We start from the raw sequence: 18,777 nt of genomic DNA, 5'->3' as shown, positions 1-18,777 counted from the left end.
ACATACTGTCTACGAGTATCTATATTTACTCGCCTTTTTTTGTTGCAAAATGTGATTAAAGCACGTGTTGCTGTGCCAAACGCTGGTGGCTGCAGTGGCTGCACAAATGCAATCGTAGTAGTATTCAACTTAAGTTTTAAGGTGTAATGCTGCAACACCTACCACAATGAGTTCCCACTTAAAAGTTTATGTGCAAATATTTGCCAGCAGCATGTAGCAGCAAAATATAACTTTCAATTGTCATGACAAATTGCCATCAAGATGCTCCCCCGACTTTGACGTGTTGCAATAAGCGCTGAAACCGCCGAATAGCGCCTCGTCGTTTCGAATTTGCTCATCAGGCCGCTTCCTATCAGGCGGTTGTGTGGTTTTGCTTGCCCTGTGACCTCGCCGGTCATAACTTCTACGTTTTCTTCAGGTCTTGATTATCGTCAGCAAATATTGTGATTAGAGCTGACGGGGGGACAACGCAGTGCAGTGGTGGGTGGCGAAGAAATTCAATTGAATGCAGTCATGAGTGTACGCGGAACACGCGCACCTATCATCTGTACCTTGGTGAGGGTTCATCCACGATATCGCTAATGGCTACACTACCAAACTACCGTTTCAGTATAATTAAAAGTTCGGTTGAAGTGTATACAGCTTTTAAGCGTCCTCCACACTCTGAATTATTGAGTTTGCTTCGCGAATATTTTCCATCAGCTCATCATGGTATCATATACATACATATTTATGTTATCGGGAGTGAGGTATGGGTATTACCAGATTTTTAGTGTGTATGTCACCGATGGGAGCGTTAGCTTCCGAGTCAAGTCCTGGACCATAAAATTACATGAATTGTTAACGTTTAGCTGCTAGGGAACTTCGAAAGAAATTAGTTGATGCTATTTAGCGATGAAAGACCCTAAAGACCTAAATTTTGTCGTTCATACTACAATCGGTATATGTTTAATATGCGATTTATTCTCGGACATGTTATGCAAAGTCTCAATCTATATAAAATATCTAACTGCAGAATATACCTCCATCTACCGGTGTTACCGACGATAACATCGAAAACTTTTTAGAAACATTGCTTGAAAATTGATGTGTCATCAATGCGTCAAATCGCACACCTAAGGCGACCAATTGTCTGGACTATGTCGTGAGATATCTCGTACACCAAACTTGTTTTTCAATAAATCGAGTGTGACATTCGCTGCGTGGCTTGTGGCGCCGTCCTGTTGGATCCACAAATTGTCCAAGTCCATATCATCAAATTCGGGCCAAAAATATTCGGTTATCATAGAGCGGTAGTGATTCACATTCACAGTAAGATCTTGATCATCGCGGAAAAAGTACTGCACAATGACGCCCCGGCCCATAAACCGCACCAAACCGTAATTTTCTCGGGATGCAATGGTGACTCATGGAGTACGTGTGAGATATATATATATATATATATATATTGGAGAAATGAGCCTCATCGCTGAAGATGGTTTTTAGATGAAAATTCGAATCATTTTCAAGTTGTTGCTCAGCCTAATTCTGGCTGTTCTGCTGGTCAAGCGGATTCAATTCTTGCGTCAATTTGATCTTGTAAGGATGTAGACCAAGATCTTTTCACAAAACTCGCCACAACGACGTTACAAAGGTGCTCAACGCTTGAGAACGACGTTTGAGAGACTGATTTGGGCCTTCCTCAATTGATGCGCTAGCGGCAGCAATATTTCTCGACACTACGAGCACTTCTTTGTTTCACTGGCATGGGAAGAGTTTGCACTGTGCCTGTAGATTCAAATTTTTCCACTAGCCGCTCAATTGTTGATATAACAGAACGCTTATGACGTCACTCGCTCCGATTTTCGGTAGTAAATTTTAATAATTTCGACTCGTTGGATCGTATATCTTTCAAAGATGAAATGGCAAACCTTACTGAATAGAAATGTCAAAAGAGCGGGACGTCGTTTGCTGTCCCTACCGGTCTACTTTTGGCGATAATAAAAATTTATACTAAAATACGGTGCAACGCTTTTTTTTATCTTAGAATTGGCAAAAGTTTTCAATAAAATTTATTTCTTGCTTATCATAAGTAATAGAACGCCGCGTTGCTGACAGTAATAGGAGTGACAATTTACCTACCACCGCAGAGTTTCACCAATTTGATGATAATTATCAATTTTACATTGTCGCTCTATTGCTTTGCGCCTGATTGTGTGCCCTTTCTACTGCAGTGTACGTACAAAGAACCACACTTATATGCTTATGTAGCTAAACGTGTTAGTTTTAGAATATAAAGAAAGTTGACAACTCACGATCGCGCATTATTACCGCCAAGTGGCCTTTGTAGTTGCGCGGACCACGAACGTGACATTTTGATGCGATTATGTCAGCTATTGTGTTTGCCTGTGATTACTGTTGTTGTTAATGATAATGCTCTTAATAGTGCTGTTAACCCGCTTGGTTTCGAATGTCATTCTCACATAAGCTCCTATAAATATACGCTTGCACATGCATACAGGGTCATTACACTCTTCTTTTGGTAATAAAATACTACACTCTATTATCCAGATCAGTAAATCTGTAACCCAAAAACATACAATTTTCAGGTGTCGAGAGCTTCGCGTATCACTTTTCTGTAATCCATTTGGAAAAACAACAAGAAAACAACTCAGCTTAATTTCAGCTCCAAATTTGTTTATTCTTTATTTTCGAGTTCGGTTCTTTTTACTGTGTTCTTATGTTTATACAAATGTTTAGTGAAATACGTTTAACTTTCCTTTGGTTGAGTCGACTTGTCAACTTGTCAGATTCGTCAATGTCATCGCTCGCTTCAAAGAGTTTCAGTGTTGCTTTTGCCTCTTTAGCATGCGTTTGTTGACATTTCATGGTTACTTCTTCACTCGGTCAAATTTGTTCGCCACTTAGCAGTTTCAAGTGACGCCCACAAAGATGTTAAGAATACCGAAATTTCGGACTTTATCAACTCACAAAAAATGCTTTTTTAACTCTGACATACATTAAACGCTTTTGGGTGCATTACAATCACTTGATACTGGTATGTTTGTAAGTATTATATAACCACGTACATATACATATACATATGAATGTATGTATGTCCACAAGTGCTGGCATTACTCACAACGAATATCATATTTTATTTGCTTCAAATTACTTTTGTATGCATTTGATAACGCCTCTCATAGACAAGGTCTCGGTTTGTTTCTTTCTTATATCGCTTCACTATATTTGAAAATTAATTAAATAAATAAATATTGCTGTATTTACCCATAAGGTATATTTACCCTCGCAACATGTTGCAGTCAGGTATAATAGTTTTGTTCCCAAAACTGTTGCTTGCAATACCTAAAACTACATAATAGGAATAGATATAGCATTATGTACATAATTATGTACATATATGTATGTATAAAAGAGTTGAGTTCAGAAGAGACGAATTGAATTCCGGATGACTGTCTGCCCGTCCATCCGTGCAAGTAATTAGTTGTAAGTTTCTTGATGAAACTTAATGCAATGAATAAGAGTTCTTCTTCTTCTTTATTGGCGTAGACACCGTTTACGCGGTTATAGTCATGTTGACAACAGCGCGTTAGTCTTTACTTTTTCTACTTTGGTGCCAATTCGAGATACCAAGTGCAGCCAGGTCCTTCTCTACCTGCTCTCTCCAACGGAGTGGGGGTCTTCCTCTCCCTCTGCTTCCTGCGTCGAATAATTTCAGAGCTGGAGTGTCATCGATGCGTCAAATCGCACGCCTGAGGCGGCCAATTGACTTGGCCATTTCGGGAGATAACACGTTCACCAAACTTGCTTTTCAATAAATCGATTATGACATTCGCTGTGTGGCTTGTGGTGCCATCCTGTTGGATCCTTAAAATGTCCAAGTCCATATCATCAAATTCGGATCATTGAGCGGCATCCATACGGACGACGAGACCTAGCCAGCGTAGTTGCTGTCTCTTAATTCGTTGAACTATGTCAATGTCGTCGTATATCGCGTACTGCTCATGGTTCCGTCGAATGCGATTGCCAATGCGCAAAAGACCATAAATATTTCGTAGAACCTTTCTCTCGAAAACTCGTAACGTCGACTCAGCAGATGTTGTCATCGTCCATGCCTCTGCACCATATAGCAGGATGGGAATGATGAGTGACTTGTAGAATTTAATCTTTGTTCGTCAAGACTTTACTTCTCAATTGCCTCAGTCCGAAGTTGCACCTGTTGGCAAGTGTCAGTCTGCGTTGGATTTCGTGGCTGACATTGTTGTTGGCGTTAATACAGGTTCCAGAATAGATGAAATTATCTACGACTTCGAAGTTATGACTGGGAGGATGGAGTTATGTGTAGAAATTCCCGGAAGTGAGGAATGTTCTCTGAACACCATTCACTTGAGACTGGCCAGAAACGATTCTTTTACATATGACTCAAGTATCTTCTGGGTAGGCAAAGCACGTCCGTTTGAAGGCGAGCTAAAGTGAGAAAGCGAACCATTCTCCCCAGGATTGTGCGCTGTGTTAGGACCTGCCACGTAAAAAATTACCCCCAATGAAAAGGAAACAACTGCCTCGGATGCATTAGAGTTATTGTACTCTATTGTACAGCTTTACTCGATACCAACTTAGACTCTTATTACCATTTGATTGATCAAACACTAAAACATGTCTAAACAAACTTAGACAATTAGGAAGTCGAAAATATCACATGACCTTGAAACCCTGAAAACGAAAATGAAATAAGAGTAAACGTTCACGTAACCCGGTAATTGAAATTAAATATTTCGTACAAAGCAACAACTTAACGCGACCTTGCATTGCCAAAGAACGGGCAAGCAATCCAAACAAATATTTTTGCGTTCACTGCATTTCGTGGAATCCGTTGTCCACACCTTGCTCTCTGGGGTGTTGTATGAGGAAAATGAATGGCACACCTATTACTTTGCCACAAAAACGCGGGGAGGAGGAAAATCGCGTATTAGCGTGATTAAATGTGGATATTGCTATTATTATACATACATACATATATCATATATCGTAATATGGAATAAATAATATTCTTAATATTCTTTTCTCACCATTAGAATTTAACTAGATCAGCCAAACCGTAGTACTTTATACTCCATTATTGAAATATTCTAAAAGAAAATAAAATTAAACTAGACGTTGGCTAGAAAAAGTGAAAATGCTCATTTTTCGGAAAATTGGCAACGAAACATAGGCGTGATGACAGTGCCTTGATTTGACTAGCTGTATTGCGTGCGAGCGGCTATATGGCGTTCCAAATACCAAAACGAATGAACATGACGCATCGGCTCGGCTATTTCAGTCCATATTATTTCCTGTTCTTGTTCTTCATTGTAATCGTCGCTTCAGTGTCTATATGTATATTTATGTTTTTATTTATACGCAAATTATTGTGTGCGTGTGTACTAACGACACACATCCAAAATACGCATCTATATGCTAGTACACTAGGGTAGCCTTTATTTCGCAAGTTGATTGCTTTGTTTTTTGCAAACGCACCCTGAAGTTTCAGGTTTTGTTCTGAAAAAGAATCCAACTTAAGAGGTCAGTAGTTTTTCAATTTTTTTTTCGCATTTTTTGTTCCCTAATACCTTTAGAATTAATGTAGAAATCCACTTTACCATTGGAAGGTTTCGAAAAAGGCACACAAATAATAATACCGCTTGACCTACGATCCAAACATGAGAAATCGTGTCCGCCAGTGAAAAAACGCTCATTCACCCAGCCATTTCTCCGACAAATGTCATATGTCAGTGTTTATACACTCCACGATATACCTCATGATATGTGAAAAAAGTTCTATTGTAGAATAAAAATTTCTATATAAAAAAAATGTAAAGAAAACAGGCCTGATTACTTTACTGATCCCTTAAACAAGTTCATTATTTTCATTATTTCACTTTAAACTGTGTCTAAATCATTTTACATTTCATATTTAAGGGGTTACATGGGTTTCCTTGGGTAAAAAACAGCTTTTTACAACAATTTTTTTCTCATATAAAAATTTAATATTTTATTGGAATTTTTTATTGTTACAAGCAAACTATTAAACGCTATTAATAAAAAAAATCTGAAATTTTTCGAAAAAAAATATTTTAAACTCGGTCACTGTGACGCGATTTCCAGTGACCCCTCGGTAAAAACATGCGGCCGTGTTGGCAGGATAACTCCTTATAGCATCATCTTAAGTGAAAAAATACGTATTTTAGTTAAAATCTTATCTTGGAACTTGAACGAAGGAAAAAAACTGTAAATTTGATTTTTGGCAGACATTTTTACAAAAAAACGCAAATTTCAATGAAAATAGAGGTCGGTTGAGTAATTATCGAGAAATCTTGCCAACCAACTTCAAAAACGCAGTTTCGAGAAACCCTCGTTTAAAGGCGGCGCACTTAGCTTAGCTAGCCTCGAGCGCACAAGTTCTCAAGGCTGTACCTTAGAAACTATTACTCGGATCAACTTGAAAATTGAGGACAATATTCTAGAGGTGTTGTAGGATTTAATAAGACAATAAAAAATTAGATTTCTGAAACCCGTAAACCCATGTAACCCCTTAAATACATTTAGAGAAGGTCTGGAGTTTCTTGATCTTTTGCATTCATTTTTTTTTCTCAAAAGCAAAAAATTCCCCAACTTTAAAAAAATGATAATTTAATACAAAATTTTACGCCCTACAAAAAAGGTTTTAAAATTTTTTTTTTAAATAAGTTATGAATCAAATGTACTGAGCATTCATAAAATTACTCTCTTAATTTTGTGTGGCTCAACCATGTGGTAGGATGTTATTGAGTCTCAAAATAAAAATAAAATCAACTTGGAAATAATAGGGACTCCCTAATGTACGCAGATTTTTAATGACTTTTGCTCTTCAGTACAATAAAATTTGGGGAAATGTGATTGGGAGTGTTTGCAGATGCCAGATGATGAGAATTGATTTGCTGAAAATAGCACCTCAACACCATATTATAACCTCAATGTTTGATAAGTAATGGCTAGACCCCAACTTGGTAAATTACTAATGCGTAATACTGCCGACTAGACCAATATGATTAAGGCACGATTTTATTTCGGCAGCACTTTTGGGTCCCTATAGCAAACAAAACTATTCTAATATGTGCAACATGCTGCAAGGGTATAAAAACAATTAAAGTCGAGGGCAAATTTAATGAGGACGTGGTTGAAATTACCTAACAACCATAAAAATATTAACTGTTGAAAGAATGTTTGAAGTTTTTGCAATTTAAGTTTTTATTTTTTTATCCAATCCATTAATTTCGATCTTCGTGTGTGTGTTTGCCGAATATCAGTTTGTTCAATCTTTTATTTCCGACAATTGACAACACATTATCTATATACCTATAATCACAATGTATCATGTACATTTATATATATATATGTGTATACTAATATACATATATATTAGATATGTGATTCAATGTTATGTTTGTGTACACAAATGACGGGGCTAGATGCGCGAGCATGGCGCAAGAGTTGAAGAGGTCAAAAAGTGATTACATAATGTTATTGTTAGGAAACTGAAATGAGCAAAGGTGTGCAACGAAAGCTGTAGGAAGGTGGGCGTTTAGCTGTTGCAACCATCAGATTAGATTAGATGATTAATGTACAAACAACAGTTGTTGAGGAAGACTTACGCACATCCACGGATATACAAGACACTCACATGCATACTTATGTACAATAAATTATTGCACTGAAAAGCAGTTGCAAACGCCAATGCCCCAAAATGCCTAACATACTATAAATTCATGTGCATACATACCTATGTACATTTTGACAAAAAAGCGCCTAGAAATTGTCATTAAAGTCCCCGGGTAAATAATATTTCACAAAAATGCATTTTGCTAAGTTGGTAGGACTGACCTTAATTACGGATACTATGCCAAATTAAGCACGATCTGTCAACCAGTTTATTTACAGCAGCTGCTTAAGAGGGTAGTATGTTAAAAGCAGACTTTTTTCAATAATTTTTTTCATATAAATTTTTATTTGAGAAAACAGAAACAGAGAAAAATTTTTTTTCTCAATTCTTCTTGATATCCAGTGCAGATATGGCTGAACGGAAGATGCCATCTTTAAAAGTGGTACCCACGATTTCTTCATTGTGGATGATCTGAAACGAACCGGATAAATTTTATTTTAGAGTACATATGAATAGCGGTTCAATGACCTTCGACTGAAACAATTCGTTGATAAATAAACAAATAGTGCAACTTTTATTTTTTTTTGTTTATTTTTCACCTATTTTTGGTTACTAATTGTGTCCTAATGTTGTCAAATATCTATTAACAATGATGATTATAGGTCATAGGATAGCCAAGTCTTTTCTGAAAATTCCAAAAAAAAATTAGACAAATCGGCCAAGGAGATTGGCTGGAATCGTGGGTACCAGTTCAAAAAACACTGTTTCGCGAAAAACGCATTTAAAGGTCAACAAAAGAATCGACTCGACACGCTAGCTGTGCGATTCGAGCGCCCGACACCTTGCGGCGGGTCTCATTTTTAAAGACTTTCCGTTACCATCTGAGTCAAAGGAAGGTTTCTACATTATTATTAAGGGCTTAAAGTAATCAAAACAGCAAAAAAATTCGTTTCGATGTTTTGAAAAATTTTTACCATACTACCCCCTTAAGTCGATACACCTCAGTAGTTTGTTGCAATTTTTACAATCGAAAAAAATATCGAACAAAGAATTTATCTCAAGTTCTGTATTTCTAACCAAATTAGTTGCGTTCTAACCAAATGTTGAAAAAGGCTTACGATGATTCAGTTTTATCAAAAGTACAAGTCTACGAGTCGTACAAACCCTTCGAGAGATCGTTGAAGACATGTCTCCTTCTAGATAACCTTCGACTTCTTCAACTCATAAAAATATTAAAAGTGTAAAAGATATGATGCTTGATATTCGTCAGGCAAGTGTTAGAGAGATGACAAGAGAGCTTGACATATCTCGAGAGTCCGTTCGTATGATTTTGGTGGACATTTTGGGTATGAATCGCGTTCTTGCTCAACTTGTCCCGATAAAACTGAATTTTTGTTGTTGTAGCGGGTACCTAATCCCCGTTAGGATGGTGAAGATTAGATAAGTTTTCGTCGACGTCATCCAACGGTAGAAACGTGCTGTTTCGATGGGGTCGGACCAAAGGGAGAGAGTTGTCAGATGAGTGGGGTTAGTGGGACATGCAGAACATATATTAGATGTGTCGGGGGTCTATTCTGGATAAGTAGAAATTTAACCTGTCACTTTTGTTTCTCGCGGCAACTCGTGCTCTTTGTCTGCAATGGGTGGTGGTTTGACTCCATATACGGCAAGCATTGAGAGGGAGTCGGTGAAGGTGTTCATTGTTGCGTTCGAAGTCTGGTCGGTCGATGTGGTTGAGGAATGACCTCTTGGTGCTCCTAGGAGGCGGTTTCGCTTTAAGCAGGTGACTGCATGGATGATTTCTGTGAAAGGAACTTTGAAGGCGAGAAATTAAATATTTTTTGTTTTATTTACAATTTCCGAGTACTTACATACTTCAATGTTAGAAGTATAAATGAGTTTAGTATATTTCTTTTATACACAAGCATAAATGTCGTATATAGCAGTATAGGTGTGTAGTTGATTAGACACATGCTGATATGCTGATATGCCAATTGCAATTGTTATGTCTTAGATTTTTAAAATATCTTGTCACATTTTCCGAAATTCTAAAGAGCAATAACAATATTAATTTGAAACAACTTGTTTTTAATTTCAGGTGTTATACCATGAAATCGTATCACATGCACGAGTGGTAAGCGCCTGCATACGCTCAGCAACAGAGGAACATCAAGGGCAGGTGCTACTGCAGCAACAGCAAGAGGAAGAACAACAGCTGCAATCGATCGATAGCGGCAGCACAACAATCGCAGAGCAAACAAATTCATCACTCACATCCAACGAAGAGACAACTTTGCCATTAGCCACAGCCAATGAGCAGAGCAAACACGAAGTGAGCGGTGCTACGAGTAATAGCGGCTTCGAAACTGCCGAAAAGTCCTCGCTATCGCCTGGGTCGCCGTTGGTCAGATCGAATACGGCATCACCGGAAAGAGCAGCAGAAACTGAGATTACTGAAGATAGTTTGGAGCGATTGCAGAATCGTTATCATTTACTATATTTGAAGGCGTTCGAGGTACAGCTTTGGTTGGACGGATTGTTGCGCAAGAAAAGTTCGAATACGGTAAGTTTGTTAAGTATTAAGTTTATGTTTGATGCACGGCAGTCAGTAAGTTACTAAGCACAAGCTATCATGTTAAACAAAACTGATTTCCACAATTATGGCGACTGAATGGAATTACTAAGTTCACATATTCGAGTTTCAACACATAAACATTTTCCAGGAAGTGTATATCGTGCGAATACTCACAAGTAATTTAGTTGAAAGTGCATTCATTCTTGTATTCGTTAAGCTCAGTGCACACTGTGATCCAATCGTCTCTCCACACAAGTGTAATATAAATATGTAGTCTTATGTAAATTCGTCAAAGTCAATCATTTTTTAGTAAAAGCTAAGTTGCTTTATGACTTATATATTTATATATGTATGTATGTATACTCAAATGTCCAGTGCTCCACTTTGTCGATTACAGCTGTCGGTGCCTTAACAGGTTTTGCCGAGCACGCCACAACGAGTGAGCGCTTTTGGGATAGGTGTTATTTTCACTATCTCTGTGCTAAATGTAGAAATGGTTTTAGAATCGACGCTTCACATTTCATTCGCCGTTTGACGGCCGTCGTTCTACTTATATGGCAAGATGCTTGGGTAAATTCGTATGTATGTATATGCTTACCATAGATACATACTTATAGATATATGTGCGGTATCAATCAAACCACATCACATTGAATTCACAACTTTCAAACCACAGGCATTTTAGCTTGACCGAAACTTTCACAGTTTTATATGGCTTTACACTTTGCTGCTTCAAGAGTAAAAGTTAGTTAACGCTACCTGAGCGCGCTATGTATCCGTGTGTATAGCTGAAATATTTGCTTCAAACCGCTAAATGACAGTCTTAGGGAAGACTCCACTCAGATTAAATGTCATTTACATGTTAAATCAAATCAATCATTATTGGCGAACGCTGAACAATGACCTTAACCGCTATTTGCCGGTGCTCAATCTAGTGTATTTCGAGTCTCAGGCGGCAGCGACTGCTACCGTTCATAAAGTTCAAGTTAAAGTAAAAGTTCACGCGCTGACAGTACTACGTGTTAGGTGTCGGGCTCTAGATTGGCACTTGTCGGTTGTTAGTGGCGTTAATTGAGCCCTGTCAAATTGGCAACTCGTGGCATCGATGGTCTCGTCACCGTTTCCATTGAGCGTTGGATATGAATTAAACGTATGGAACGAGATCGTCACGGCCTTAAATCATTTTTTTCATTTCATGATTTTCACCTGTAGAGGTAGTCAAACCAGCTGCGCAACCATAAAACACAGTTCGTGCAGAAAAGAGAAATACATTAAAATTTATACCATATTCAAAATAAAGATCACGTAAACGCCTAACTATTTTCGTATTAGAACACAGCTATCAGCTAAATGTGCGCAAATTAGAGTTTCGAATTTTTTAATTGAAACTTTTGGATTAAGCATTAGATTTTTACTTTTTAATCCTGATGTGCAACTAAGTTATATACTGTCAATAAATGTTCGAAGTATCATGTTTAATTTAACCTCGATTGTATTACGCGCTTATTGAACGCTGAAAATACGTTCTTGCACAAAGACATCAGATGCTGTTGCTCGTTTAACATTTACCCATACATTTACGATTGAATTCAGGTCCAGTGCCTGCGCTGGCTATCACATTACGTCGATCCTTTCTAATGCAAACCAATCTCTAGCCAGTTTGATCGAATGTTTTGGGTCTTTATCCTGTTCAAACGTCCTTTTAATAGCAATTTTCCAACTGGAAAATGTTAACATAACATCGTTCAGTAAATGGTAACATACGCAGTTAGGTCCATGTTACCATAGATAAAATGTATGGGACCGACAAGATAGTACGGAAACCAAGTCCATTTCATAATGCTTAGACCACCTTGTTTAAAAGTTTTGGTAGTGTACCTGGAATGATAAACGGTCTTTGGGAGTGGACGGATATGTTTTCCGTACCTTGTTCCAATTTCGCTTTCATCAGTACACAACACATACTGTCTTTTTGTAGCTGGTCAATTGAATTGTTCTTTTTCATGCAGCCACAAGTTTCTTCGTCGAAAAATGTACTTTCGGGGGACTCTTTATCTTCAAATTGTTTTCATATGGTCTCCTACGATTTGTATGAGTAGTAACCGAAAAAATTAAATAATTTTCTCTCATTTTTCAGAATGCTTAGGGCTCTATTTTTAAATATCGTATAATCTGTCTGTCCTCTAATATTGTTATTTTACATTTTCACCCACGATTCTTAGCATTACCTTTGCATTTCATAGCATTATGTATCATTGTGGAGCAGTATCTCAATATTACTTCGAATTTTTGTAAGTTATGTCTTGTTTCCTTAGCTTCACCATCAATTTATGCTTTTGGAAGGAACAATATCTTCTTCTACCCACAAAAAGTTTATCACTGGGATTCCAAAAAGTTTACATCAGAAAATTATTAAATCCTTTAAATATATTTACTTATCACAGCTATCTAATAATTTTTTTAATATATGGACCCCTAGTGGCAGGCTCTACTAAATTAGTGAACATCTCGTTTTTTTAGAAAATACAAAAATGCGTCATAGAAAATACAGTCGAAGCAGAAGTAATAATATTTTTTTCGTTTTTTATAATTTTAAGTGTGTATTCTACCAAAATAATCACGCTTGTTGAATTAGCAAGTCCGTATCTAGTAAGAAAATTCTCTAAATATTTATCTTTTGCAATACTATTTTCATGATCACAACTGTATGTACATATGTATCTTTGGTACAATTATCATGTTGAATCCCAATGTTTTAGGTCGAAATATTCGGATTATAAGTTTTCAAGGTGAATATAATTACATAGCTGATCTTACGAAACTTCCAAAATCAGCCACGAGTTGCTCATTTTCTGGGTGATGAGCACGAGAAAATCGTGTGCATGGCCATTGGTTTGCCTTGAAAATTAAAAAAAGCATCTCACAAGTATATAAGTATGTGTATATGAAGTAAGTTTGTCTATCATTTCTGTTTGCTGGCCATTAATCTTCGTGTAAATTCATGCGTGAATAATTGTTTAGTACGAGAGCTGTTTTGTAAGTGTTGAGAGGCAGTATCCCTAATGCGCTTTGAATATAGTTTTATAGTTTTAGAGCCAGAAATAAGTTTATTTGTCATAATACAAATATTTCAAATAACCTCGAAGCCTCTTCATTGTACATTTCTACTATTACAAATAGTTAATAAAATTATTTCAGTGCCGAAGTAGTCGCCCTATAAAAATGTATCAGTGGATACATTACTGTAGAAGTATGTTCCTATGCTGGTTTTTATGCTTTGTGTTAACTAATTCATAAACATTTGGACCGACCAATAAATAAAGTCTCAGTTAATACGAAACAATGAAATGATTCAAGTACAAAATTATACATATGTACCTTACATACAAATGTGCCTAATATGAAGCAAGGTAAATAATTACCTGCACCATTACTTTTAATAAAAGATGAAAAGGCAATACGAATGCATAGGTGTACTATAGTGAGGTAATATGTTCCTTAGCACATAATAGAAGTACCAAACGAGCTTTCAAACTACCAAAAAGTTAAATAAACATTAGCGTAGTTGACTGACGTAGTTGTCTAAACTACCCATTTTTATACTCTTGCAACTTGTTGCTACAGAGTATAATAGTTTTATTCACCTAACCAAAACTAAGCGAGATAGATATAGGATTAACCGAAAACCTATAAAGTGCCATAACTAAGCACTACGCACCTGTGTAATTTTGGCACAGAGGATCGCAGTAGCAACGAGAACCTTTAATGTACAGATCTCTTAAACTACTAAAGCTACAATAACCACATTTGCTCAGCGCAAATATTATATGAATTCCTATCGACGGTGTGAAAATCGGAAGATAACTCCGCGCTTTCCCCAACCGATTTCGACTAAACTTGGGCGAAATCGCAACACAATTTTAAATTCTATTTGATCCTTTCACTATCCAGTACACCGAGAACTAGGAAACAATTAATATAAAGGGCCAAAACTTTGCACTAATAACACTGGCTTACAACAATTTTTTTTTTGTTTGGTGCAGCTCTGTGCGCATCAGTAGTCAGTATAGTAGGTAGGATGGCCCACATTCCCGCTACTAGATGTTATTTTCTTCTTTCTTATGAACAAGAGCTGATATGTAAAATGTGACTTGTTTTCTCTTATCAACTCACAAAATACATCCAAAATCAGGTATAAAATCTTAGGCGCCAAAATGAGTGTAGGCCAGTGTAATTCCTTTAAAGTATACCACCTTATGACTAAAAATTGTCCAAATCTAACCAAAACGGTTCAAGACTTTAGGTAACGAATATGTGGATCTCAGTACCTACATATAGTTGACTTTTGATCGAAAATAGCGGTCAATGTGTGGATATAAAATTGAAATTCAGAGAGAATCCTGACTAACTGGATTTATTAGGCATAGTAATTCCACAGAGAGTCAAAATGGGTTGAATCGGGTCAAAGCCTAATATAAAGATTTTCGAACTTCCCGATGGCTTTATGCTGGATATATCGACCAATATTTGAGTTGATGTTTTACATCTTAACGCATTTTCCTGGCGTTGATTCTTGCAAGTTGCAAGAATATAAAATGTTTGGTTGTACCAGAATTTAGCCCTTTCTTGCTTGTTTGTTTCAAATTATTGACTTATGTTTTTGTTTTTTACTTTCCAGAGCATTGTTAATGCCGCCGGTTATATTGATGACAACGACAATGTAAATTGCCATTCATCCGACTGTGAAGAAGACGAGACAGCTGCAACAGAGGACGACCTAAATATACTCGGTTCGGGGATCGAAAGCGATCTCACACATAATTCATACTCATTTGGAGAGCTGCGAGATTGCATTGATTTGGTTGAAGAGGGAAATCACGGCGCCGAAAAGGTAAATTATCCCATAACTTAGACACCAAAAGCGGTTTTCGCGGGTTTTGCTATGTGTCAAAGAGTTGTTTGGCTGCCGCTTGTTCTTAGCAGCGCTTGCATGGATTATTTTCAGCTTTGTTAAATGTTTCCATAAATTAGGTGTCCATAAGAAACTAGTGTACGCATATCGCATGTTACAATTAGACATTAATTCCGACCGTTTAAAATCACGCCGGTAAGTTCTAGCAACTGTCATTCTATTACAAATGATGCTCAAAAGACAAAACCTATGAGATGTTGTCGTTGCTGCAAATATTGACAACTTCAAAAGCGAAACATGGTTAACGGTAAAAATAATATATTATATCTGAAGAAATTGTTGTATTATGCGTTAATCGTATGAGCTAAAATTTTTGACCTTTGATGGTACATACATACATCCGCCACACAGCTGGCTTCAAAGCAAATTTCTTGAAAAAACCTTTTTTGCTTATTTCATTTACCTCAAACGTAAAATTGACATTACCAAACAGGGTGACTGCGAAGACGGTGACGACGAAGGAGAAGACGAGGACGACGACGAAGTTTCGTTTGGCCGTTCCCGCTTTGGCAAGCCGCCACGAGGCTATAGCACAGTATTGGTTACATTTGAGAAACGCGCCAGTCTTGGTGGTCCAACACGACCGACAACGCTCACTGATTTCGAGGCTGACTCTGAGAGCAGCGACTGGGAGACAACAGCGCAACAGGTGGTCACTCAGAAGTCAGACCCAAGCCAACTGCAATTATTCAACGAAGATATTCCAATCATTTCAAAGCAAATCGTCACACCGCCAATCGAAGACGCAGGCAGCAAGGTCGCTCAATTACCATTTGATATTCACACCTCGTCCAGTGCAACATTCGATAGTTACCTGCAGCAAGATGACATCGACGGTTTGATTGCAACTAAACAGCATGAAAGCGCGTCAGTCCGCGCATCGCCAATTTCGATGAAAACGAAAACGAATATGCTTAACGCAGATTATGAAAATCGCAAACTAGTCTCAATGAGCGCGTCACAAGTGGCCGCCACAATCACCACCACCACCACTGCCAATGAAACTAATGCCAACTCTGCGGGCACGCAGCCTCCGCAGAAACTTCAAACACTACACAACAACACACCGATCGGTCTGCCGATCAAACAAAAGAGCATCGCAATCATATCACCGAATAGTCACAACAATAAATCGCCGACTGTCTTGCGCAAGCGACACTCACAGCACCACACCGACATCTCAAAGTTTAATCGATCGAATCGTAAATCCAAAAATTGCGCCGTCTTCTACTTCAAACATCTGGATACGGACAACGAAACTAACTGCAGCAGCGTGGGCGACGCCGCTGATTTTAACACCACAGCAGATGGTTTATCCTCGTCTAATTCACAAACAAGCGAAGTAAGTACCACTGAAAATGCGTGGTGTTGGTTATGGTAATGCATATATGGTACATATACACACACGACGTTGGGATGTGTTTGGCGTGGTATTGAAAATAGGTTGGTGTTCGTCCAGCCTAGCTACCCTGGTTCTAAATCACTGCACACAAGTTTACAACATTCCCAGTTTTCCAGAGTGAATTAAAAGAAGATCGTTTTCAGTTTCACTTGGAAATTATACGTTTCTGGTACACTCATCTTTTTCTTTACTGATGTAGACACCGCTTACGCGGTTATAGCCGAGTTAACAACAGCGCGCCAGTGGTTTCCTCTTTTCATAATGCGGCGCCAATTGGAGATTCCAAGCGAAGCCAGGTCCTTCTCCACCTGGTTTTTCCAACGGAGTGGAGATCTTCCTCTTCCTCTACTTCCCCCGGCGGGTATTTCGTCAAATACTTTTTGGGCTGGAGCGTTTTCGTCCATTCAGACGACATGACCTAGCCAGCGTAGCCGCTTTCTTTTAATTCGCTGAACTATGTCAATGTCGTCGTATATCTCATACAGATCATTGTTCCATCGAATGCGATATTCGCCGTGGCCAATGCACAAAAGACCATAAATCTTCCGCAGAACCTTTCTCTCAAAAACTCGTAACGTGATATTGTCTTCATCCATGCCTCTGCACCACATAGCAGGACGGGGATGATGAGTGACTTGTAGGTCTTTGTTCGACGAGAGAGGACTTTACTTTTTAATTGCCCACTCAAACCGTAGTACCATCTGTTGGCAAGAATTATTCTGCCTTGGATTTCGAGGCTGACATTGTTGTTGCTGGTTCCAAGATAGACGAAATTGTGAATCGTGAATCGTTACATTCACCTGGTAGACCTGTTAGCGAAGTGAGTGGTATATGAAGGCAGCTTCTCAAAGGGGATGTGCTAAATCTTTAAGATGAGTATGTGAAATTTCGCGACCAATATGAAAAACTTTGCTCTGGCGCCGTCAGTAACAAAATAAGTAATTATAATGTATTGCTTCTTCTCTTTGCCAACAGCCTGTTGCATGTTATGTTACTGAATGCATGCAGCACTCATGACATACACAACATACTAATATGCATATGTCTGTAAAATATTTAACATATATTCTATAAGTCGCTGTGTTGTTTACGTGTATATGTCACTTATATACTTGTGTTCGCTAATATACATACATTTGCCATTCTCTTAGTTAACATATTCACGTCATTGTTTCAACTCATTTAGCATCATTTGTTGAAATCGGCTGACGCGTCGTCTGATGACGACGGTGGCTGGCTATACTCGTCTGTATTACCGCCACAAAGCGAAGAGGGCGCTGGCGCATGCGATGGTGTAGAAATCGACGAAAAAGGTAACATCTGCATCACAACCATTGTCATTGATGGCATGCAGTCATCCGCTGTGACATCCAGTTCAGCATTAACTACAACACCACCAACAGCGAACCGCGTCATTAATGACGACTCAGATAAGGAGAACAAGGAAGCCCGCGCTGCCACACTCTCCACTGCCGCACTAACCACCTTACCGGTGTCGAATGCTTGCGCACAATCTTGCGACATAAGCTCGGTGCCGTCCTCACAAAATTGCACACAAATCGCACACGCCGAAATACAATTGACCCCAGTATCCACAACTTCGACAGCGGAAACGGCACTGTCTGCAGGTCGATTTAAAGTGAAAAACTTCGCCGCCAGTGGTAGCAGCAGCAGCTACAGCACCAGAAGTAGTAGCTGCTCGTCGAACGATCTGCTCACCGAGACGACATCGGCCACTAATACAACGCAAATCACACAAATGCATTTTCAGCGCGTGCATCGCACCGAAATGGAATTGCAAATCGACGCCAACGGTAATAAATCCAGGCATATGACCGCCGATGGTGCGAGCAGCGCTGTGACCACCAATAATTCCCATAACAATAATAATAACGGTGATGTTGATAACTGCAATGCAAGCAACAACAACGCCAGCAAAAGGGACGACAATGCAAATCATAACGCTAATAATAATCAAAGTATTGTATTGCACCAACCGCAGATGCCCCAACAAGCGCTTACTTCAAGTGAAAATAATCAAAAGGTGAGTGACTATGTTGAAAACTTCGATTTTTGTTCAAAGGTCCTCATTTGACAAAAAAAGAAAGGTTTCTACGTATTTTAAATATCAGTTAATAAAAACTGCTTTA

At 38.3% G+C, this 18,777-nt stretch overlaps 1 protein-coding gene across 3 annotated transcripts in view; it reads left to right on the top strand.

Annotated features, from left to right (window-relative positions):
* LOC120777716 (serine-rich adhesin for platelets) overlaps positions 1-18,777 on the top strand; it is a 98,013-nt gene that overhangs the window by 57,247 nt on the left and 21,989 nt on the right. For 2 of the 3 annotated variants that reach the window (XM_040109200.1, XM_040109199.1), the window contains exons 5-8: positions 9,777-10,241; positions 14,932-15,144; positions 15,659-16,567; positions 17,814-18,671. In XM_040109200.1, coding sequence (XP_039965134.1) covers positions 9,777-10,241; positions 14,932-15,144; positions 15,659-16,567; positions 17,814-18,671 — 2,445 coding nt within the window. The remainder of the gene's footprint in view (positions 1-9,776; positions 10,242-14,931; positions 15,145-15,658; positions 16,568-17,813; positions 18,672-18,777) is intronic. The other variant, XM_040109202.1, reaches the window with a different exon arrangement.

This window comes from Bactrocera tryoni, chromosome 5 (genome assembly GCF_016617805.1).
Source record: "Bactrocera tryoni isolate S06 chromosome 5, CSIRO_BtryS06_freeze2, whole genome shotgun sequence".
NCBI lineage: Eukaryota > Metazoa > Arthropoda > Insecta > Diptera > Tephritidae > Bactrocera > Bactrocera tryoni.
The sequence above is the reverse complement of the archived record's forward strand: the minus strand, read 5'-3'. Positions and strand labels throughout refer to the sequence as shown.